The sequence below is a fragment of the Eublepharis macularius genome, chromosome 3, assembly GCF_028583425.1.
Source record: "Eublepharis macularius isolate TG4126 chromosome 3, MPM_Emac_v1.0, whole genome shotgun sequence".
Lineage (NCBI taxonomy): Eukaryota > Metazoa > Chordata > Lepidosauria > Squamata > Eublepharidae > Eublepharis > Eublepharis macularius.
In genome coordinates, this window is record NC_072792.1 from 4,314,572 (window position 1) to 4,338,756 (window position 24,185).

General features: G+C 43.9%; 1 protein-coding gene across 6 annotated transcripts in view; it reads right to left on the bottom strand.

The window, feature by feature from the left end:
- The window catches only part of AKAP11 (A-kinase anchoring protein 11), a 74,178-nt gene that overhangs the window by 16,651 nt on the left and 33,342 nt on the right, over positions 1–24,185 (bottom strand). For 5 of the 6 annotated variants that reach the window (XR_008596686.1, XM_054974216.1, XM_054974217.1 and 2 more), the window contains 4 exons: positions 16,685–16,840; positions 9,032–9,115; positions 8,294–8,340; positions 1,693–1,853 (listed from right to left, as the gene is read on the bottom strand). Coding sequence is in view for 5 of the 6 variants with exons in the window: in XM_054974216.1 (XP_054830191.1) it covers positions 1,693–1,853; positions 8,294–8,340; positions 9,032–9,115; positions 16,685–16,840 (448 nt within the window). In the remaining variant the exon portion in view is untranslated. The remainder of the gene's footprint in view (positions 1–1,692; positions 1,854–8,293; positions 8,341–9,031; positions 9,116–16,684; positions 16,841–24,185) is intronic. The other variant, XM_054974218.1, reaches the window with a different exon arrangement.

Sequence of the window (24,185 nt, forward strand, 5' to 3'; positions counted from 1 at the left end):
TGTTTTGTCTGTATTATTTATGCCACTAAAGGTTGCCGTGCTGTGATTACTTATGCTCTGTTGCAGCATTTATTCAACTGTATTGGATTTTTGCTGGTTATGTCTTTGTAAATTTGCATTTATATACCCTCTGTCATTTTTATTAAAATGTCCTTAATATTGATCTTTATCTCACAATATGTAATCCGCCTTGAGTCTCAGTGAGAAAGGGGTCTATAAATGGCATTAAATAAATAAATAAATATCACATTCTTTATAGCATGGCCAATATTGCTCTTCTAGTCAGAAATGAGTGTTTTTGAATCAATGGTCAAAGATCAAACCTTCTTTCATTCTGGTTTGTCTGTTTCTTCAGACAGGCATGGGAAATTTTCCATTATTTGGATAGAGTCCAGTATACCCACAGTTGAGCTGCTGAGGTAGTTTTCAGCTGGAATTAATTTCATAACCACAGAAATACTTATCTTCCAGAAGTTATTTATGGTGCTTTGCTACTTCAGCCTGCCCACCCCCCCTTCCAAGAATCCAAACCAGAAGTGCTCAGCCTAAAACCCGTATGTGTAAAAAAGCCTTTAGGGCAAGGCAGAAACAATCCTGAGCAGAACCAATGCAACCATATATTCAATGCAATAAAAAAATGCCTGCCATTAAGTTCCCTTTGCTCACTCCTTATAGCAAGGGACTACTTGCAAGAATGGACTGAAGGTGACTAAACTGCATCATCTTCTCTGACGTCCCACAGCCCGTGCCAGATAGACACAGTGAGAAAGAGTGAAGGTTCTTTAATCTGCACCATCCTGGAGTTGCTGGATGCTTCTACCCTTGTGTAAATGGATGCAATGTGTGCCGTCTACTCTTTCTGACAGCATATTTCTGTTTCAAACCTGCTTTTTAGTCTGTAAAGCTCCCAAAGAGGCTAACAATTAAAACCTTAGTTTAGAACAGGTAAAACATAAGTAAACCACCACTACTTCCTCCAAACAGGATTAAAACAGATCAATAATACTAATGGCAACTAAGTGTAACACCACACTGGTTTAACCCCACCATCAGTTTGACTGGGTACCCACTGGAGAAAGCAGAAGTTTCCCAGTGGTGTAGTGGTCGGTGTCAGACTAGGATCTGGGTGACCCAGGTTTGAATCATTGCTCTGCCATGGAAGCTCACTGAGTGGCTTTGGGCCAGTCACACTTCTTAGCCCAACCTACTTCACAGGGTTGTTGTGAGGATAAAAATACCCAAGACTGTTCCAAATAGATAAAATGGCACTGGAGGAAAGCTTAATGCTACAGTCCTGACCTGAATTGTGTTCTCACCATCGATGACTGGACTAAAGGTTGCAACTTCCGGTGACCAGAGAACTCTCAGAGATTTGACCCTTGGTTATAGACAATGTCTACAGTCTCCACCCCATTAATGCAAGCCCGCTAAGAAAGCATTAACTGAACCACAGCACAATTGGTTAATTATATACTAGCTCTAAGCTTTCAAGCATTTCAGACACAATGGTGGCAAAGGAAATCTATTAATACAACATCTCTTTGTCTCTCGTTCTGCTCTGCAAGCTCTTCTGGATACAGTGTTTAGGGAAGGTGCCTGATTCTGTGCCAACATTTCAGCCCCATGTAAGGTATGGAACAGTTAAAGGATCACCATCCCATTTTGCAGAGTGGAAGCACTATTGTTACTCACAAGAACAAACTCTTTTGGAACAGCATCGTGAAAATGGAGCTCTGCCACATCGGCCTCAGAAGCTGAAAGCCACTGCAGTGTCATCCTCAGCTGCGAATCCACCAGGCACGGTTGCATGTCAACATTTATGATCACCAATGATTTTTCTTTGCATCCCAAACCTAGTATTACAGGTGGGGGAAATCCAAAATGAAATTAGTCAAAATACTTTCTAGAATTCATTAGGAGGACATTCTGCAGATACTGGGAATCTCTACATGAAATGTAACCAGCTAGGGGTGCGCAATTTGGAATTCCCAAGCTGAATAGACACCTGAAAAAGACCTGCTTGGTATTACTTGGGTATATCTGGATATATCCAGCTTATTCTGGTATATTCTTATAAACTGGTATTTACGTTCCTCAATAATCCAGATATATTTGGGAATCTAATTTTAAAGGTTTCAGTAGCTTGTTTCTCCCCTTTGCAGGCTTCCCAGGCAACAGGAGTGGGGAGGAGACAGCATTACTCTCTGTGCATCCATTTCAGTGTTGCCTGCTTAACGTTGCCAGGTCTGGCTCTGGCCTGGATATTATTATTTATTATATTATTTATTTATTTGTAATCCACTCTCACCGCCAGGCAGGCTCAGAGCGGCTACTGACTTGCTAGGTTGAATGCTGGGATTCTCTGGTTTGATATTGGTTACATCGGGCTTGCATTGGCCCTAGGTTCAGCCTGGCATCTTTGAGTGACACTGGTTCTCTTGGGCTTGTAACATTGTCCCTCACTTTAGTTTGGTTCCGCTGGATTCCCTGGTTTGATATTGGTTTTGGCGGGATTCTCTGGTTTAACATAAATTCTGTTGGGCTTTGTTGGACCTGTCTGCATTGGGAGGCTTTTGGTCATTGGTTGATGTTGTGTGTTTAACTAAGGCTTGCTATTCTTTGAAAAAAACTTGGATTTCCCCCCTATAGGAAACAGTGGAGAGGGGCTGTGGGCAGGTTGTTCAGGGGCCTGCAGAAATGGTCCAATTCACTTAAAATTTGGGAGATCTTTAGTGGAAGGCAGGTTCCCTGCAATTTTGGTGTTTTTTTAAAAATCCCCCACCCCCAAGATTTCCTCATAGGGATTAAGGGAGACAATTATATTCAGAATGCCAAATAAAATGAGAATCCAAATTGTATACCGATATTTTTGGATCCAAATATTGGGAATACAAATTATATATGACCAGGGCTTTTTTTGAGCTGGAACGCCCCGGAATGGCATACCGGCAGCTCATTAAAATACTCATGTGACTGGTATCAGGTGGGTATTTTTAAAATGGCCTACTTTGGCCATTTGGGGCCAGATCAGGCCCAAAACAGCCCGGATCGGGGCATCTGGATCGGGGTTCCCCTGCCCGGCACTGGCTCAATCCTGGCCATTTTGGCCCCGATCCGGGCCTTGTGCCCTAAATAGGCCCCCAAAAGCTGAAATGGCACCAAAAATGGCCAGGATCAGGGCCAAAACAGCCAGGAACAGGCTGCTGCAGGGCGGGGGGAGGGTACCTCTGCCCAGCAGCAGCCCATTCGGGGCCATTTTGGCCCCAATCCAGGCAATTTAGGGCCCAAAACGGCCTGGATCCGGTCAATACCAGGCTGGGGAGGGTTCCCCCACCTGGCAGTGACCCGATCCAGGCTGTCTCAGCCCTGATCCATGCTGTTTCTGTGCCGTTTTGGCTGTCTTGGGCCCATTTAGGGCCCAAAACAGCCAGGATTGAGGCTGAAACAGCAATGATCAGGGCCGAAACAGTGAGGATCAGGCCGGTGCCAGGCAGGGGAGAGTTCCCCCACCAGGCACTGGCCCGTTCTAGGCCATTTCAGCCCCGATCCGGGCCATTTCAGCCATTTTGAACCCATTTAGGGCCCAAAACAGCCTGGATTGAGGCCAAAAACAGCCAGGAATGGGCTGGTGCCGGGCAAGGGAGGCCTGATCCAGGCCATTTTTGCCCCAATCCTAGCCGTTTCTGTGTTGTTTTGGACCCATTTAGAGTCCAAAACGGCCAGGATCGGGGCAAAAAAGGGCCCTGATTGGGGCCAGGGCCGGGCGGCGGCCAGATCCTGGCCATTTTGGGCCTGATCCTGGCCGTTTTGGGCCCCTTTCAGCCCCTTTGGGCCCAGTTCAGGCACCAAATGGCCAGGATCAGGCTGCTGCTGGGTGGGAGAGGGTTCCCCCGCCAGGCAGCAGACTGCTCCAGTCGGTTTGGCCCTGATGCAGGTCGTTTCAGGGCTGTTCTGGTCCTCTTTTGGCCAATTTAGGGCCCAAAACGGGCAGGATTGGGGCCGAAACGGCCCTGATCGTGGCCGAAATAGCCAGGATCAGGCTAGTGCTGGGTGGGGAAACCCTCCTCTGTCCTGCAGCAGCCTGATCCTGGCCATTTTGGGCCCAATTCTGGTCATTTGGGGGTCTGAATTGGGCCCAAAATGGCCAGGATCGGGCCACTGCCCGGTGTGGGACTGCTCTCCCGTGTGTCAGCAGCCCGTTCCAGGCCAATCAGGGCTGTTTCTGGCCTGTTTTGGGCCCAGAATGGTCCCTAAACGGCCAGGTTCAGGCTGCTGCCCTGCAGGGCAGTCCACTCCCATGTGGCAACAGCCTGTTCCAGGCTGTTTGGCTCAATTTGGGCCTAAAATGGCCCAGATCCAGCCACTGACAGATGGAGAAGTGCTCCCCTGTGGCGGTGGCCCGTTCCGGTCTGAATCGGCCCCTCCCCCATGGAGCACAGAAGTGTTCCTGCGGCAGCCATGCCTGACATCACTTCCGAGAATTAACATCATCCTACAGTCCCGGGAGCATGAGCACACTGCACACATGTGCATGTATTGAGAGGCGCACCACCTCTTCCTGGGAGTTGTCCTGGGTGATAGTTCCCCCACCTTTTCCCCCAGAAAAAAAGCCCTGTGTGTGATAGTCCAGGTAGCCAAATCTGAATTATACCAGTTTTCTTTAATGCACATCCCTACATACAGCAATCATTTTATGTATACATTTTATTCATTTATATCCTCTGGCTCCAGAGGTAGCTTATAATACAAAGTACATAAATAAATACAATGAAAAATACATCACAAACAGTGCAATCCTACAGAGAGTTACTATAGAATAATTCTGCAAGGATATAAACAATGTCGGTTCCTACACAGGGACAGGCTTGTGTTGCTGGTGCAGCTGCCGACAGAGCATAGGGCAGCAGTGGGGCTTCCCCGTGGGAGGTTTCTCTGTAGTTTCCCAGCAGCAGCCATCCCCTTTCCGTTGTGCCACTGGGGCTTTTGGATTTTTTTTTAAAAAAAATCCGCAATAGAGTGTCATTATATCAATGTTACATTATAATAATATGTGTAGCACATTACACATGGACTGTTTCTAGAAGATAAAATCTATTAATGAATCTGGAACGTAAAGCCAAGTAGAAATTTCAGGCTAAATGGAGTAAGAAATTTGGTAATGAAGTGCTAGCTGAGGTTTGGGATTTTTCTTCCATGGCTCTTCTTTTTCAGTGTGTCATTTGTATGAAGAGAATAGCATGAAAATACACCATCAATGGCATTAATCACCACATGCTTGCTAAAAATTTGTCGTACAAGTGCAGTTTTGCGTGGCTTATGCAAGTCCCCCCATGCAGACTTTTTCCATATATGGTGGTCTTGCCAGATGTTCACCATTGTTGGAAAGTTAGTGTTCAAAAAAGGTATGGATTTTAAGTTTTCACTCAGGCCAGAAATTTTTGTTATTGTTGTAGTTATTCCCATAAAATTCACGGTTATCACTCTGAATTTAATTCTGCAGCAAGGCTGACTTTCTGCCAAGGTTTGGAAGTTAGATAATTCCTTTTTAATTTGGTTGGGAAAATTAAGGAAATGTGTTCTTTAATCAAACTTACTATTTATCAGTGTAACAAAGATGTTAGGAAAGTAGATTCAATATAAAAATCCTTTTTTGTGTTGAAGGAAATAAATGGATTATAACATTCATAATTGTCTATTGTACAAAGTCTTTGTAATTCTAAAGGCTGTTTTGGTATGCTCTCTTAATTGTAGTTTTCTATGATATGTTTGTCTTTTTAGCTGTGCTTGTGGATATTTTGACAGTCATAGAAGTAAACAATAAAATATATATTAGATTCTTTGAATTCTCATCTTTCATTCAAAATAAGCTCTCTAGACCCTGCCATTTTGGAGATATGCCTTTCCCTTTATAACTCCACAATGAAAGGAGCTGGAGACTTCCTGTTTTTAAAAAACAAAACCTTGAAAATCAAAGCTCTTGTTACACATACTGTTTATTGGCAATTTTAAAGAAAAAACAAAAAGCCTTCTGGTGGCAGAGGAGGAAATAGCTGTTGGGGGGGGGGGGACAGTGGTCAGAGAAAACAGCTGCCATGAACTTTCCATCCACATGGGAGTCATCCAGGTTTTACCTTTCCCCAAAACTTGCAGCAAAGTAGGTTTAAGAAAGACCCAAGAAAACCAGCATGGTGCAGTGGTTAAGTGTCAGACTAGGATATGGGAGAATCACAGAAGAGCCGGGAGGGGCCATACAGAGACCATCTAGTCCAACCCCCTGCCCGGTGCAGGATCAACCTAAAGCATCCCTGACAAGTATTCACCCAGCCTCTTCTTGAAAACTGCCAGTGAGGGGGAGCTCACCACCTCCCTAGGCAGCTGATTCCACTTTTGAACTACTCTGACCGTGAAAAAGTTTTTCCTAATATCCAGCCGGTACCTTTGTGCATGTAGTTTTAGCCCATTGCTTCGCGTCCTACCCTCTGCTGCCAACTGGAACAGCTCCCTGCCCTCCTCCAAATGACAGCCTTTCAGATATTTAAAGAGAGCAATCATGTCCCCCCTCAACCTCCTCTTCTCCAAACTAAGCATTCCCAAGGCCCTCAGCCTTTGAGTAAAGGCTCAGTCTCCAGACCCCTGATCATCCTCGTCGCTCTCCTCTGCACCCTCTCGATTTTGTCCACATCCTTTTTGAAGTGAGGCCTCCAGAACTGCACACAATACTCCAGGTGTGGCCTGACCAAGGCAGTATAGAGAGGCACAGATTCGAAATCCCACTCTGTAGTGGAGTCCACTGGGTGGACCTTAGGCCAGTCACACACTCAGCCTAACTTACCTCAAAGGGCTGTTATGTGAATAAAATAAAAAGGAAGCCATGTAAGCCACTTTGGGACCCCACTGGGGAAAAAAGTGTGAAGAAAATTAAATAAATAAATTTCAGCTGAAAGTGGGAGGCAGATTAAAAGTGGGCTGGCTGCTGGGTTAGAAGGAGAAAAGGAAGTAGGTGTGGATATAGTGGCTGCCAGGAGGAGGAAAAGAGGGAACGGTGTGAGAGGGGGAATGCCAGGGAAAGCGAGGCAGCCCCTCCAAGTCCTCGTGGATCTCCCACTGCGTAACTGGGCCTGGCCCAGTGGAAAAACCCATGTAACTGGGCCCAGCCTGGCAGCTAGAAGTACAGAGTTTTCCTAGAGAGAAGCTATTGAAGGAAGGAAGGAGGAAAAGGTGAAGGGGGGGGGGTGCAGATCCACCCTGAGCCTGCTGGTGCAAGGAGGGCGGAATACAAATCAAATCAAATCAATAAATAAAATAAATAAGATAAAAGTAGGTTGGCAGGTGGGTGGGAAGGAGGGAAGGAAGCAAGAAAAGAGGAGACACTATTGGGGCTTTCAGGGGTGGGAAAGAAGGGGAAAGGGAAAATGCAATGCCCCCAATAAGCCTTCACAGGTCTCCCACTTGTTAATATATCTAATGCTCAATATGGTTCCATCTGTGGATATTTAAATCTGGAAAGTGGGACTATCAACAAAAAGACAAATCTTTCTACAAGCCTGAAAAAGTCCCAGGTTGCAGAAAAATCTGAATTATTGTTTATAATAATAATAATAGTAATTATTATTATTATTAACTACTACTACTACTACTACTACTACTACTACTACTACTACTACTACTATAATTTTAAAAGGTGGATTAACCACCTTCAATAACAGAAGCAGCACCTGTAGCTTTAAGAAATGAAAGTGCCCTCAGTGGCTGTTGTGGGGTTTGCTAGGCACCCACAGCAGTATTGCCAAAATTCAAACCTTGGCTTCTGTCAGTAAAAGGCACAGGAAAGGACAGGGCCCTTTTGGCCTTTGAAGGAGAATTCTCTGGAACCAGGCCTGGCAGCAAGCACTGGCTGAAGACCAGGGGGGGCGGGGGGGCAGATAAAATGTAGGCTGGAGGAGGGTGGGAAAGAAAGAAGGAAGTAGATAAAAGGATATGGGTGCTCCCAGGAGGAGAGAAAGAGGAAACAGTGTGGGAAGATTGACTCTCACAAGTCCCTGAGCATTCCTCACTTGTTTCTCTCGATTACTGTGCTGTCCCCAACACTAAAGCAAAGTTTGGGGTCCAGGCACTGTGAAACTCTCTCTCTAATGAAAAAAAATAGCACATTTTGTGAAAGACAAAAAAAAAAGCAAGAAAATAAATATTTGATTGTACCAGAAAACCTTTAAGCTGTAGGGCTGGGCTTTTGGGTCACGTTTCAAAAGATTATGAGTGCCAGAAAGACTGCCCAAGGGACTGGAAGTATTACCTGGAATGGTATTTTTGAGCTCTTCTTCTTTATCTTCTGTTCCATCACTGTGGGGGGGAAGGGCAGAATTATTGTAACTTGCCAAGTTGTTAATGCTGTCTATTCCCACAGGTCCATGATGAACATCCAAGGAAAAATAGTACAAATACACAAGGAATGAGTATGAAAGGAGGCTTTGCTTCTCACACCATTTCCTGTCACATGATTTGCAAAATTTTAAAACAGAGAAAACCATGAAGTACATTCTGTTTTGATTTTAAAAGGATGATTGATTTTAAGAAGAAAAAACATGTTTTATAATTTTAACGTAACAAGAAAAGTTTATTTCAGTTCTAGAACAGTATCCCAACTATTTCAACCATCTTATTTAGCACTAAATTATATGAAAAGGCTCTAACTTACAGCAGAGGGGGGAAACTATTTTGAGGGGGGGGGAACAGAAATCTTGTAGGAAGCAAGCTCTTGGTTTTTTAATAAAGAAATAATTGGAAGCATCTGGAAAAGCAAGCACAACATGCATAAGAACTTTTTCAAAAATTCATTTTGCCAGGACATTCACGCTGTAGCACAGTAAAAATGAACCAATTTATCATGAATTTGTTATGGAAAACCGTGATTATATGAGGAGCAGTTTGTTGATAATGTCATAAATGCAAGATTCTTTTGTCTGGAAAAAGAATGATTTCATGCATTAAAATATGAGGAACTGATCTGTTTCAATGTCTTGGTTTGACCAACCTGTCAGATGTTGGAAAGGATAAATTCTCCTCATACATATCTCCTTCTAAACCAAGACTGCTCCAGCTACTGCTGTTACCAAGACTGCCAGAGGAAGAAGAGAACAGAGCTGAACTAGGAAAAAAAGCTCAAACTAGAACCTTTCTTTGCCTTGGTGCTGCGAATCTGGAGCCCAGAGCTGGGGTACCTTTTTTCACAAGAACAAAGTGCATGCTTCGTTATCAGCACTGTTCCGAAGAATAAAGGCCAATCCACAACATACTGTTTTCCATTCGCAAAATTTAATCTAAGTTCTGTATGGATTTCTTTATAGTATCATGTAAAAAATCACTCTGTAGTGGGAAAAGCTAGTTTTATGAACACATGAAGTCTTTACATATAGGCCTCCAGTCTATGAAGTTCAGTATCATCTATTCTGCATAGCATCAGCTCTCCAGGGCGCTGAATCAGCCTCAGCCGCAAGTGCTTCTGTTTGTGCAACTAGAGATGCCAGGGAATGAACCTGGGACCCTGGCAAACCACACCGTGGCTGCACCACCTCTGGCAAGGATGCCTTGTTCTGGAAGTAAATTTAGAGAGATGCTCCTTACAATAGGAATATTTTCCTTATTCCAAATCTACTTGAATTTTGCTATTTGAAACAAAACTTCAAACCAGACGTTGTACCTAGCAGTCACCTAACAACAGCATATAGGATACTGAGAACTAACAGCAAGATTTATGTTCAGATAAAATTCAAAACATCATAATTACAAGTAGTTAATTTAACTGCCTTTGTGAGAGAATCATTCCACACAGTGAAATAAATAACTAAAATCATATTTAATAAACAGATGAAAAAACAGAGAGAACCATTTTTGTCTAAGACACACTGCTAATCTAAACGTCCAGGATTTACAGACAGCTTAAAGAGAAGAATGCTACTAACAGCTTAGGTCACATTTGTAACCAACGATGTTACGTCCATATTGGGTTTGTATGCAATAACTGGTCTGGATTCAAAGAACCACACAACTTGTTTGGTATACTTAAGGGAAATTTAGTGTTGTTTCTCAAACTGCAGCTCTGGCCCAAATGCCACATGGCAGTTTGATAACACAGCGGTCACTTTTGAAACCAAGGTCAATTTTATAAGCAGTTTGCTCCATGGCCCTGGGACCTGCCATTCAAACAAAACCATTTTAAAAATCACTGGGTACACCCAAGAACTTTATCTGTACATGACAATGTTGTGCATATTAAAAAAATGACTAAAGAACCCAGAGCATTTAACTTGAACATTTAACATTTGAACATTTAAACTTGAAATAAACTAAAATCATATTATCAGAGGCAAATGTTTGTCATATAGTTTTGATAACCTTCCAGATAATTACCATTCTATGCAACTAACAAAAAGATATATTTCTCTATTATTTGAAGCAGAAACAACGTTATATAGCTGTACATTTCAAGCTGATGATTTCTGAATGACATTCTTGAGCATAAACATGACGTTTAGCTTACTATATAAACCAGGGACAGCCAGTTTTTGTATTTTCGAAGACCTCTCTGACCGTGAGAGACAATGGAATAAGAGCCAGAAAGGAATTTTTTAAACACAAAATGATCAGCATCCCCAATAAGGCCAGTACCATAAACAAGAAGTAAGGGCATCATAATTACGGAGCACAGGCAGTCAGGCATAGTTGGGGCCTAAATGCCAAATCCCAAAGAGGGATCATGCTGAAGTGTGGATTCTCTCATCTGTTAGGAGTTAATTAAGTGCAAACATTTTACTGTCCCTTTTTGTAAACTCTGAAAGGGTTGCCTGGGGCCAAATAGGGACCAACAGCATTTATACAGAGAACAAATGTTTGTCATGGAACAAACAGGTGGAGGCTGAGGATCTGCAGCAGGGTGGTAGAACTGCTTAGAAAGAGTGACCACCATTCTATCCAACTCAGCTAATGTACGAGTGGAAAACTCTCCAACAAGCCATTTAATTTCAAATGCTGGAATTTCTCGAAATCAGATTTAAATATTGCTGAAAGATAAAGTTATCAGAGTAAAGTTAGGAGGTTCTTTCAAACCAGAGAGGCTCAGATCATATGCATGGCACAGCTTAGTCAAGGCCAAGGCAAGGCATGACCAAGCAGCAAGACTATGGAAGCTCTACAATGGCAAGACAACTCGCTCAACCAGAAGGAAAAACCTGCAAAGCTGCAGTAAGATAAGACAAATGGGAATTTGAAGAACAATTTTCCAGCAATATAGAAACAGAATATAAACATTTCTTGCAAAAGAAGGAAACAAGGCAGTGACACAGCATGAATGCAGTTTTTGTGAGTGTGCACAATAAGTCAAATATGATTTAGGTGTTACTTGTGCCGATAAGAAATTGATTTAGATCGTTTATTTTAGGGCTGGATGAACTTCATCTAGACTGGTTTGTGAGAAAAAGCAAAGGAGGCTTGGGGAAAGTGCTCTTCCCCAGAGAATTCTCCAATGCTTTGCAATTGCATGTCCCCGCTGGAGGGATCTTTGACTGTCTTGGGCTACTGGGGTGCTCAGCCCCTCTCCCCCCATTTTGGTGGTGCCACTCTTTCCTCCTCTCCGCCTTCTCCTTTTCCTCTGTATCTCTGCTGGTGGTAGCAGCTCCGGCTTCCTCTTTCTCCTACTATCCCTCCTCACTGAAATGCTGCTTTCTTACTTTTCCAGGCACTAGGGACATTGGGACATAGAGGTTTCCCAGGGTGCCTGAAATGTTAAAATAGTGTTGGGGGAGGGGCAGAAAGCTGGAACCACAGCCAACAACCACAACACAAACAGGAGTGGTCAGAGAGAGAGAGGGAGAGAGAGTGTTAATACTGCGGCCACAAAAACCAAGTAAGTAGGTGGTAGAACTCAAAAGCCTGAGACAAGGAATTGCCAACTTTGGTAACATCGCTATTTTTATATAGATTAATAATGTAGTTTCCTCTGTCCTGGATCCATTTCTGTCCCTTCCATCCTGGCCATGGGACGGCGATGGCATTGGTTGCCTTCATAGATGACCTTTGTTTGCATCTGGATGAAGGCGGATTGGTGCTGCTGGTGTCATTAGATTTGACGTCAGCATTTGGCACGGTCAATTATGACCTTTTGACTCACTGCCTCGCTGATGTGGGGATGCATGGGACTGTCTTGCAGTAGCTAGTCTCCTTTCTCCACAGTCAAGGAGGAAGGTGGCACTTGGGGAGCAAATGTTGCCACGATATCCACTGGTATGCAGAGTTCCTCAAGGGGCAATTCTCTCCCAAATGTTATTTAACATCTACATGTGTCCCCTTGCCTCGAAGCTTTGGACTGGGTTACCATCACTATGCTGATGACACCCAGTTATATCTGTTGATGGACAGCCAGATGTTGCCCCAGAGGTTGTGGCCAGGGCGCTGGAGGCAGTGCCTGTGTGGATGAAGCAGAGTCAACTGAAGCTGAATCCTATGAAGATGGAGATCCTGTATCTGGGCTGTGGGTTATTGGGTTTGGGAATCTGGCTGCCAGTTCTTGACAGGGCATCTTTGATGCCTACGTCGGCAGTGAGGAGTCTGGGTGTCACTCTGGGTGCTCCCTTGTCAATGGAGGCCTAGGTTTTGGTTGCCAGATCTGCGTTTTTCTATCCCTAGCAGGTCAGGCAGCTTGCTCCCTACCTCTCTACCTCCATGCAATGGTCACCTCCAGGCTGGACTACTGTAACTCACTCTAAACAGAGCTACTCTTGAAGCTGACCCTGAAACTGCAACTGGTTCAAAATGCGGTGGTGCGTGTCCTTACAGGGACTCCGTTTAGGGCACGTATTCGACCTGTGCTGCACCAGCTGCACTGGCTTCCAGTTGAATTCTGAGTCAAGTTCAAGGTTCTGGTTTTAACCTTCAAAGCCCTTTGTAGACTGGGACCTACGTATCTGTAGGACCATCTCTCCCTGTATGTTCCTTGGAAGGTGATACACTCCGCAGATCAACATCCACTGGTGATCCCTGGCCCCAAGGATGTTTGACTGGTCTCAACCAGGCTCTGGCAGTGGCCTGGTGGAACACTCTCCTGGTTGAGAGCTGGGCCTTGCGGGACCTATTACAGCTTTGCCAGGCCTACGACTGTGGTTGAGGAGCTGGTGGACTATCCTGCTGAACTCTTGCCTGGTCTGCTCTGCATCCGCCATCTTAATTAGACCTACTATACCTGCCCCACAGAAAGTTTGCAATTGTTAGTCTGAGATTTTGGAGATTTGGAGATTTTTAGGGACTTGTGGTCCTTGTTTTTATACTATATTTTACAGCATTTTATTGCTGTTTTATGTAATATTTATTGTTATTTATGATATTGTGACCACCTTGAAACGCTTGTGGGGAGGGCACGGTATAAATCTAATAAATAAATAAATAAAAATAAATAATATTTTGCAGCATAAACTGGTATGCTCAAAATGTTCTACAATGAAGTCCAGAAAGGAAACTTATGTGAGGTTGAGATTAATAATGGGATGAAGTCTTGGTGGAATTAGATCTCCAGTTAATGAAAATTTTGTAAAATCTCCATGTGTGATGAGCGGACAGCAGATGACAGCCAATGTTGTACAGCAGCTATGGCAGATCCAGGTTCGAATCCCCACTCTGCTGTAGAAGCTTGTTGAGTGAGGTACATTAAACTCTAATGTGCCTCACAGAGCTGTTGTGAGGGAAATATGGAGCTGAGGACAATGATATAATCAGCTCTGGGTAATGAAGTAAATAAATAGATAAAATAAGTAAATTATTTCAAGTCCATCATAAACACACTGCCATGCACCGAAGTGACTTTGGCAATGTCACTGAAATTATAAATTGACTAGCAACAAAGCCCATTGTGGGGGGAAAATACAACGGGCTCTAGAAAGGGGAGGGTGGGCAGGCAGGCACTTGCTCCTCCTCCATCACTGATTCTAGCTGGTGAAGGAGGGGGGTGGGCATTGTCATCTGTTCCATGCCTGATCTGCCTGATCTCAGACAAATGAAGGGGTGGTGGGCTTTGCTACCTGCTCCTTGCCTGATACCTTCTGGGTAAGGGGGGGGGGGTATTGCCTCCTGTTCTGCGCCTGACTATGGCTGGGTGAAGGGGGGCAGGCATTGCCACCTGCTCCAAGCCTGATCCCACCTGAGTGAAGGAGGGTGGGCATTGCCAACAGCTCTATGCTGGGTGAAGGGAGGAACAGGTATTGCCTCCTGCTCCACACCTGATCCTGACATTTGAAGGTGCACAGCAGGATTAACTACTTGCTGTGCTCCTGATGCCAGCTGGGAGAAGGGTGTGCAGGCATTGCCACCTGCTCCACTCCTAATACCAGCTGTGTTAAGGCCGGGGGGCATTGTCACTTGCTCCACTCCTGATCCCAGCTGGGTGAAGGAGGGGGGAGTGGGCATTGCCACCTCCTCCAATTCTGATTCCAGCTGTGGGAAGGAGGGTGGGCATTGTCATCTGATCTGTTCCTGATCTCAGCTGGGTGAAGGGGGTGGATTTTGTCACCTGCTCTGCGCCTGATCCCAGCTGGGTTAAGTTCGGTGGTGGGCATGGCTACCTGCTCTGCTTCTGATCTCAGCGGGGTGAAGGGGGAAGGGCATTGCCAAGTGCTCTGCTCCTAATACCAGCTGAGTTAAGGTGGAGGTGGCATTGGCACCTGCTCTGCTCCTAATAACAGCTCTGTTAAGGTGTGAGGAGAAATGTCACCTGCTCCACTCCTAATATCATCTGGGTTAAGGCAGGGGTGGGCATTGCCATCTGTTCTGCTCCTAATACCTGCTGGATTAAGGCAGGGGGAGAGTATTGCCACCTACTCCACTTCTAATAGCAGCTAGGTTAAGGCAGAGGTGGGCATTGCTACCTGCTCCGCTCCATATACCAGCTGGGTTAAGGCAGGGGACAGGCGTTGCCACCTGCTCCACTCCTGATCCCAGCTTCCTGAAGGGGGAGTGGGCCTTACCACCTGCTTCTCTCCTAATACCTGCTGGGTTAACGCAGGGGGTGGGCATTGCCACCTGCTCTGTTCCTAATACCAGCTGGGTTAAGACCGGGGGGCTAGCACTGTCAACTGTGCCACTTCTGATCCCAACTGGTTCAAAAGGGGGGCGGGCATGGCCACCTGTTCCACTGCTGATACCAGCTGGGTTAACGCGGGGGTTGGGCACTGCCACCTGCTCCACTTCTAATACCAGATAGGTTAAGGCAGGAGGTGGGTATTGCCACCTGCTTTGCTCCTAAAGGCAGCTAGGTTAAGGTAGGCAGAGGGCATTAGGAGCATTGCTCTGCTCCTAATACCAGCTGGGTATACCTTAGGTATAAGGTGGTGGTATGTGGGCACTGCCACCTTCTCCGCTCCTAATGCCAGCTGTGTTAAGGTAGGGGTGGGCATGGTCACCTGCTCCATTCCTAATATCAGCTGGGTGAAGGTAGGAGGTAGGCATTGCCACCTACTCCGCTCCTTATATCAGCTGGGTTAAGGTGGGGGGTGGGCACTGCCATCTGCTCCGCCACTAATATCAGCTGGGTTAATGAAGGGGGCAGGTATTGCCACCTTCTCCACACCTGATCTCAGCTTGCTGAAGGGGTAGTGGGCATTACCACCTGCTCCTAATACCAGTTGGATTGGGGCAGGGAGTGGGCATTGCCACCTGCTCCACTCCTAATACCAGCTGGGTTAAGGCAGGGGTGGCTTTGGCACCTGATCTGCTCCTATTACCAACTGGATTAATGCGTGGGGTGGGCATTGCCACCTGCTCCGCTCCTAATACCAGCTGGGTTAAGGTGGAGGGGCAGGCATTGCCAACTTCTCTGCTCCTGATCCTAACTGGTTCATAGGGGGGCAGACATTGTATGCTGTTCCACTGCTGATACCAGCTGGGTTAACGCAGGGTTTCGGCATTGACACCTGCTCCGCTTCTAATACCAGCTGGGTTAAGGTAGGCAGAGGGCATTGCCACCAGCTTTGCTCCTAATACCAACTGGGTTAAAGCAGTGTGTGTGTGTGTGTGTGGCAATGCCACCTGCTCTGCTCCTAATATCAGCTGGGTGAAGGCAGAAGGTGGGCATTGCCATCTGCTCCCATCCTGCTCCCGGCCTGGGCTTCCCACCACGGCACGCTTTCTGAAGGGAAATAGTGCCTTGCCTAGGCTTCTCTCCATGTCAGCGCCCTCTGGTAGTGCACCAGGGTATAAAGTGAGTTGTCTGAAACACGCTTACTCAAATTATATAGTAAGATAACATTCAGATATTCCCATCATCACAGTCCCAATGCTGAAATCTGTTATCCAGTTTGAGTATTTTGGACTATGAGTAAAAACCCTTGATTGTATGCACTTGTTCCTGGATATCCATGAGTTTCATTAATTAATATTTTCTAGAGATACTTTTGCCTCATATCACAGAATCATAGATGATCAAGATGATCAAGAAAGGTTGAAGGGCAGGAATTACTCAATTTAACCTTGGTGTTTAAGTTGCTTTATTGTTATGCCTTATGATTACACTTACATTTTTTCCTGCTGAAAATAACATATATTTGAAGCTGAATTCATATCAAAATAGACCTTTTTAAAATATAGAAAACCATACCAAACCATATAATCAAAGGCTAAAGCACATGCAAAATATTTTTCTAGTTACCTGTCACTGAGATGGAGAAAACTGCTATTTTCATCAGGTTGCTCATCTTCGAAGCTCAGATTGGACCAGCTGCCGGTGCTGTCATCACCTGCGCTGAGACTTATTTGCTGGCTGACTATGGATTCAGCAGAATGAAACCCCTCTTCTCCAACAGAGCTAAACAAAAATTAAAATGGACACATCATCACTGTGGTTCCGGATCCACATTATTCCCAAATAAAGGTACAGGTCTTCTTCCATCCTACCCCAGCGGCTGTCTATTGGTGTCATACTGGATGTGCTCTGAAGACAAGGCAGAAAGTTTTAAACGTGGAAGAGTCTGACATTAGGGCATTCTTCCCTTTGTGAGACCAGGTCTTTCAAAAGTATTTTTCTACTAACTGATTGAGGATTGCCTCAAACTCAAAATCAGCTGCTTTCAGTTGGCTCATCCACATGGTAAATTTGCTGTTGGTATATAACTGAAAAGCCAAAGAATGCGAAGCCAAAAAATGCATGGAAGCAGTCCCTATCTTTCCACCAAATTACTACATGAAGTTCCTAGACATGAGATTTGGGGGGGAAACTGCAACCAGAGGGTGAGAATTCTACAGCATGGAGCCTCTTGATCCACAGTATATTCCTAATGGACATGCATGACAAGTTTGTGTGCAAGCCATTTTACAACAGCAACAGTAAAAATACAGTAAGAAGATAAAAATAAAAAATCAATTACAAACAACCAGTGAAATATATAAACTGAACAGATTGTGTTGGCAAATGGGTGGGGGGAACCAGGGCAGAACCACTTAGAAGGCCTCATGTCTTGCAGATACCCACCACAATTCATAAAACAGGGGGAAGTGGTGCAGGACTTCCCAAACTGACTTCAACTGGCAGACAGGCCCAGACAGAAGCCGCCTTTAAAGGTTGAACTGGGCCATGAGCTGCTTAGGCAACTAGTACAGTTCTTTTAAAGCTGATGAGGTAATTAATGTCTTTAATGGGGCTGCTGCCTTTTATATTAACAGAAGCATCTGAACCATATTCAAGGACCCATATAGAATCTAATACAGTAATCCAACTTGGATGTGACGAGAATGGCTAACTGTGACTTAATCCTACCTCTCAAGAACAGGCACAGCAACCAAAACTGGTTAAAATTCCTGCATACCACAGAAAAGACCTGGGCCTATATTTGAAGCACAAATCTAAATAAGCCCCATGCTCTGAACCTGCTCTTTTAGGGGGGAAGAAAAGCCATGCAGAACAGACCAACTCCTCTGTCTCTGACTGGCAGGCTACGTTACCAACCAACTGCACCTCAGTCTTGCCTGGATTGCGTGTGAGTTGGGGACATTTCATCCAAGCCTTACTTTCTCTAAACAATGGTTCAGTACATCCACAAAAAGGCTTCTCCAATGAAAAGGAGAACAAAGCTGGGTGACATCAGGATAATTATGACATCTCACTCCGAATTTCCAGCTGGTCTTTCCTAACAGTTTTATGCAATGTTGAAAGGCATGCAGGACAGCATGTAACCCCATGGGACCCATACACAAACACTACAGAGTAGAGCTGCTCTCTGGCCAACAATCACCAGAGTGGTGCTCTCAGAGCTCGCATTTTTGCAAACCAAAAGATGCTCCATGCAACCTCACAGGCAGCCTTACATCAGGGCGACACGTCCAAAGCATGCCTACACAGAAGCAAGCCCTAATAAACTCCGTTGTGCTAATTTTAAAAACACACAAAATTGAGTTGCCTATTAATTGCATTTTGCTCACATTTCTTTGCTCTATACATTTCTCTTTTCTTCTTAAGGCCAAGATAGACGTAATGTTTTAAAACTAATCAGACTGAGTTGACTGGACCTGACTTGCTTTCCCCACCACCACACAGCAGCTGTGGGAAACCAAATTTTGAAACACTGCCAAGGGCCTGATTTGGATCGGGACCATGGTGTAGGGAGAGGAGAGGATTCTGCCCATCTTCAGTATTGTTTCCTTGAGCTGAAATGGCCTCAGGTGGCTATTTCTTGGAGTGGTATTCAGAGTAAGCACACAGGACTACCTGATGAACATTTACAGTTATGTGCAACCCAGTTTCCATCATTCTGGTCTCTGTGAGGTCCCACATCGGAGATTAGTGAGATGGCTTACCAAGGACGATGCTCTTACAGGCTGTGTTGAGCAGCTCTTCAGCCTTCTGAGTCTGCTAAAGTTGACATGCACAGTGTAGCATTTAACAATGTCAGTGAGAAAGGTTGCTCTACAGATTACCTCCCAGAGATAGGCAGAAAAGATGCTTGGGCTCTGGTGGTGATCAAGAAACTGCAATGGACTGGCTACATGCACCAGCTGATAGCAAGCCTGGATCCAAAATCCCACCTAACGCAAGACAGTTTGCACTAAAACTCTGCTCTCGCTACGGCTGGGCCAGGCATGAATTCTGTGTATGGCCGAGCATTAATCCTGTTTCATCTTGTTGATGGGAGGAGCATGGGAGGAGTGTATGTATACAACAGCAGAGAGCATGGCATTTTGTGTTGTGAACAGTGGCAAACAGATCAAATGTGTGAATCTGTTGTGTGGATACAGGAAGTGGAGATCTCGTTGCTCATCCACTCGGGGATCTCCACAGGACCCTGCTCAAGGCATCTACCATTACACTGTCTTCCCCTGCGATGTGAACAGCCTGTAATTTTACATGTTCGCTGAGGAACCGTTCCCGAGTCAGAGCGGGTTCTGCAGAAAGAGCCCCTCTCTTCTTGTTCATGCAACACATGGCCGTGGTGATGCTTCTCATAATCTGGATCAATTTCCCTTTGACCATGTTCTTGAAAGCTACAAACGCATACCGTATGGTCTGAGTTATAGTGCATTTGTGTGTAAGACTTGCTGCTTGACAGCAGATCCAACAGGCTGAATGGAAGCCTGGAGGTTTTCACAATGCACAGAAATTCAGGTCTCAGCTTGTTCTGCTATATCTTTTCTTTCTGTTTAGTCTTAGCCTTTTTACTGGCAGCTACAACAGGCTGCAGAGCAATGCCTTCTCAGCTGTAGTTGACACAGGAAGGAGGGAGGTGCTCAACTTTCAGAGTGACGGGGGGCACTTATTTCTGAGGGAGAACTGCTGGGGACAGCAGCAGGCTGTGCGACCAACTCTCTTCCTCTAAGAGCCTTCTCACAAAATGAAGCTTTCAGTTGGGATGTGGTTCTTAGCTTTTGGAGCAAACTGTCTGAAAAGAGCACACCTTAAGGAGTCATGTTCATCACCAAGACAAAAACAACACAGGGTTAATTTTTGGATTACGCCATCTTCCTTGCACATTGAAAAGGTGTTTTTTTTTTTTTATCAAAGAGAACATTTATAAAATGATCTATCGTTGGTACATGACACCAAAGAAGATTGCGCTAGGGAATTTGAATACTTCTAATAAATGCTGGAAATGTAAGAAGCATGAGGGCTCCCTCTATCATATGTGGTGGTCGTGTGAGGTAGCCAGGCAGTACTGGGGGGAAATAATAAGAGAAATGAGTGAAATTTTACAATTTCAAATTAATAAGAACCCAGTAAGAACCCAGAACTCCTGCTACTGAACTTGGGAATGGAGGGAATTCCAGCCCAACACAGGACGTTGATATTTTATATGACAGCAGCAGCTAGACTTTTGTATGCGCAAAAATGGAAAGTACAAGAAGTGCCAACTATTGAAGATTGGACTTACAAATTGCTGTATATGGCTGAAATGGACAAGATGACAAGAAAATTGAGAGATCTGGACTCAGGGCAGTTCAACACAGACTGGGAGAAGCTGAAACAATACCTGGAGAAGAAATGGGAGGTGGGAGGAAAACTGTGGCAGTTTGAGAACTACTGAAGTATTGAAGTAGAGGGGGGAGACTTTACCGGGGGGAGAAGAGATAAATGTGAATTAATAAGCAGTCAGATTAATAGATTGACATATATACAGATATATATAGGTTAACAAACAGAACATAGAGAAAATAATTAATTATAAGGACTAAATATAAGGAGCGATTAACTAACAATATTTTCTTTTTTTTCTGACAAGTTTTGTACCAAACTGAATGTCTGAAGATATAGATGGGTCAAATTGATTGACTACGTGAGGAGAGATATATAGAACTATTATAAAAAGATAGAATGAGTAATATATATAGAGAATAAGTCAAATTGTTTGATATAAACGAATGTATGATCTACATGGTTTATGATATATAGAAATACCTGAAATTGAAAAATTGAGATAAATTGTTTATCTAAGATGGAAACAAAGGCTTACAGTTTGGGCATATAATGTTAAAAATAGTTAAGGATGTACTGCTTAGAATAATGGAGAATATATATTTGTTTTAGATAGAGGAAGCTAATAAAAGTAAGGGAAAGGGGACAAAGGGTTGGAAAGCTGTTGGAAGTCAACAAAAAGGGGGGGGAAAGGGAGGGGGTTAGAGATGAAAAAATTGGGGAAAATTGAATGTAAATGTGGAAATAATGGAGTCTAACCCAATAAAAATTTTTCAAAAAAAAAAAGAAAAGAAAAGGTGTTTTTTTTAATGAGCAGTATTTATGCAATGAAAAAGAACATTCACGCTATCAAGCCTCAAGCCAATGAAGAGACAGGAAGAAGAAAAAACCCTGAAAGTAGGGAATGAAGAACTATATAATACTTTTATTATTGACAAAGCAGCTTCTCAAATAATGCTTTCTATCTGCAGTGGCAAGAAAAACTAAAAATCACCGAAAGGAGGCGAAGTGCTTTGTGTTTTCAGGAGCTCTAGAGTTCCTAGACCCAGGGGGAACTGCACAGATGCAACAATGAACCTTTACTCTTAAATACCAAACGGTGCTGTCCCCCTCTGTCCACATGCACCACATGCTTACCAGATTGTCTCCTAATGCTGGTGGAGGGAGTTACTCTGGGAAAGTACCGGCCAGGAGTGTTTTGTGGCTTTCAAAGCCAAAGAGGTTACACTTTTAGGTGTCCTCAGTCTAATGTTGAAATTCGTATTTAAGGAATTTCACATAATTTTTTTTTAAAAAAATTAAAAAATAAAAAGCAGTTTAAATTATTAACATCTAAATATCATAAAATGTTCTTAACCTGAGTATCACCATACAGAAACTGGCTACTTGGCAAGTGCCACCTTATAGTGCGGGCATGAAAAAAACGTATGTTGCGTGGTCTCAATCTCCCTCGACTGGCAAGTACAAGGCCTTTCACTAAGGGGAATATTCTTATACTTGCCTTCAAGTATGGCAGAAGTAAGGGCAGAGCGCCTAACTAAAGTGAAAGCTCTTCTGAACCCTTTTACTTCCAAAGATGTTAAATAGTTTGCCGGTTCCGCCGAGTATTTGATATTTACCCAAACCTTTGTATTTTGTAAACTGGAGAAACTGGTTTGCCGTTCAATAACTTCAGTTCTCTGCTTAACTAGTTTTTTGCATGCTCTATTCCACAAGAAAGACACATTTGGGGAGAGAGACCAATTCTCAGCAAATAGCTCTGAACAGCCTTCAGTCAGTTTGATTGAGAGTTGTCACAGGGGAATAGACCTTGTGGGTTAAGATATCCCTTTATCCACATATATAATGTACAGACCCAGGCTTCAACTTTCAAACAGCCTGTCTCCAGTCTTACCCTAGAATTTGACACACACCTAGGAACCTGTAGAATGGTTCTTAAGAACTTAAACTGAACTCTTTCTTGTAGTGCAAAGCATGAGCTGGGCGCCCCATAAATACAGCAATTGGGCTAAAGTCTTAGCCTTATATAATTTGAGAGCCACCCCCCTCCATTGAGCTTGATGGAATTTTGCTATGCTATTTGCAGATCTTTCTCCTTGGTCCGCAGCATAATTACTATGTTGGAGCTTAGAGCCTGAGGCCTGCAGGATCATCCCCAAGGAAAGTTGTTAATTTGGCCATTAATTGACCAGGACCAGGTCTTTGGCCTGCGCCCCAAAAGAATGATCTTGGTTTTCTGATAGTTGATTGTGAGGGACTCATTTGCACAATATGAGGAGAGCGTCGCCAATGTCTCCCTCAGCCCCATAGGATAGTAACACTGTGTCATCAGCATATAATAAAAATGGTACTGACCTGCCGGCAAGTTTGGGAGGATTTTTTTTTCAAGTGATAATCCTTCAGACTCGTGTAAGAAAGTGCATATATATTTTGGAGATATGTAAAACAAGGGGTGGGAAGGGCAATCAAAAATGCATATAATGGTCCAAATAAAAAAATTTAAGTTATTCATTCACTTTACCGGCTATGTGAATCTAATAGAAAGACTGGGCCTTTTCAGCGGTGGTGCCTTGCCTTTGGACCATCCTCCCAATTAAAGATTGCCTGGTGCCATTTCACTTTAGATGCCATGCCAGAACATTTCTTTTTACCCAGCCTCCATCATTTTTAGCTGTCTGCTTCCATCCTAAGGGCTATGTTATAGTACCATTTCAGGATGCTCAGCGTTATTTTTTACTTTTTTTATACCCTTGCCTGCTGTACTGTTTCAGTCGTGGGACATCTTGAGGTCTCTGGAAAGGTGGCATATAAATTTTCTTTAAAAATTAATTAAATCTAAAGCTAACTTTTTAATTTATATGTTCTCTATGACAAGGTGGAAGGGATCTCGTAATAGCTAATATTGGAAATCCAAGTAAATCCAAGTGATGCTCTACAGAGAGTGAAGGTAAAACTGAGGTGACCCTACGATGTCTGCAGAAGAGAGTTAAATCCTGTTGACAGTTGAAACGGATGATATCATGCATAGTTCTTTGTATATGCTAAAACTGAAAAAATTATTGTGTCCACAAATGTAAGTGCCTGTTTTTCCCCCTAAATTTAAATAAGTGTGAAGGATGCACATGCTATGTTGTTTTCAAATTTTTACTACATTAGTCCAATAAAAATCATTTCCACATAAAGCTCCCTGCTGGAAAACTTCATTATGTTAAACTGTGAGGTAGAATCAAGGAAGTTCTGCAAAGCTGGTCTCATTTACAGCTTCTATGGTTTGGAAATGCTGCACGTATTAAGATAACGATTTTACCAAAACCCTTTCTTGGTTTGAAAATCTTTTAATACCAATTTCACTGCAAGCTTTACAAACATGGCAAAAGATACTAAGGCCTTTTTCGCCCTTACAGTTTAAACCGCCATTTACTGCGCTGATTTATAAACATGCACTGCGATTGCAATGGCTTTGGCATGGCATCCCCACATTCCACACTGTCCAAGGCATCCTGTTTTTCATTTTAGAAGGGCTTTGAAGCCTCAATGCAGTTTTGGGCTTTTGGGGCTTTGCAATTCACGTCATTTTTAAAGAAAATTTTGAGCAGGCATAGTAACGCTCCAATGTTGAAACCCACTCCCCTCCCCCATATTTGCTGATTGGGCTGTCTCATGCCCACTGGACAGGCCATTGGTGGCGGAGTTCTGGGGAGAAACACGTACTTTTCATGCTTGTTCCACTCTCATTTATTTTTTTTAAAAG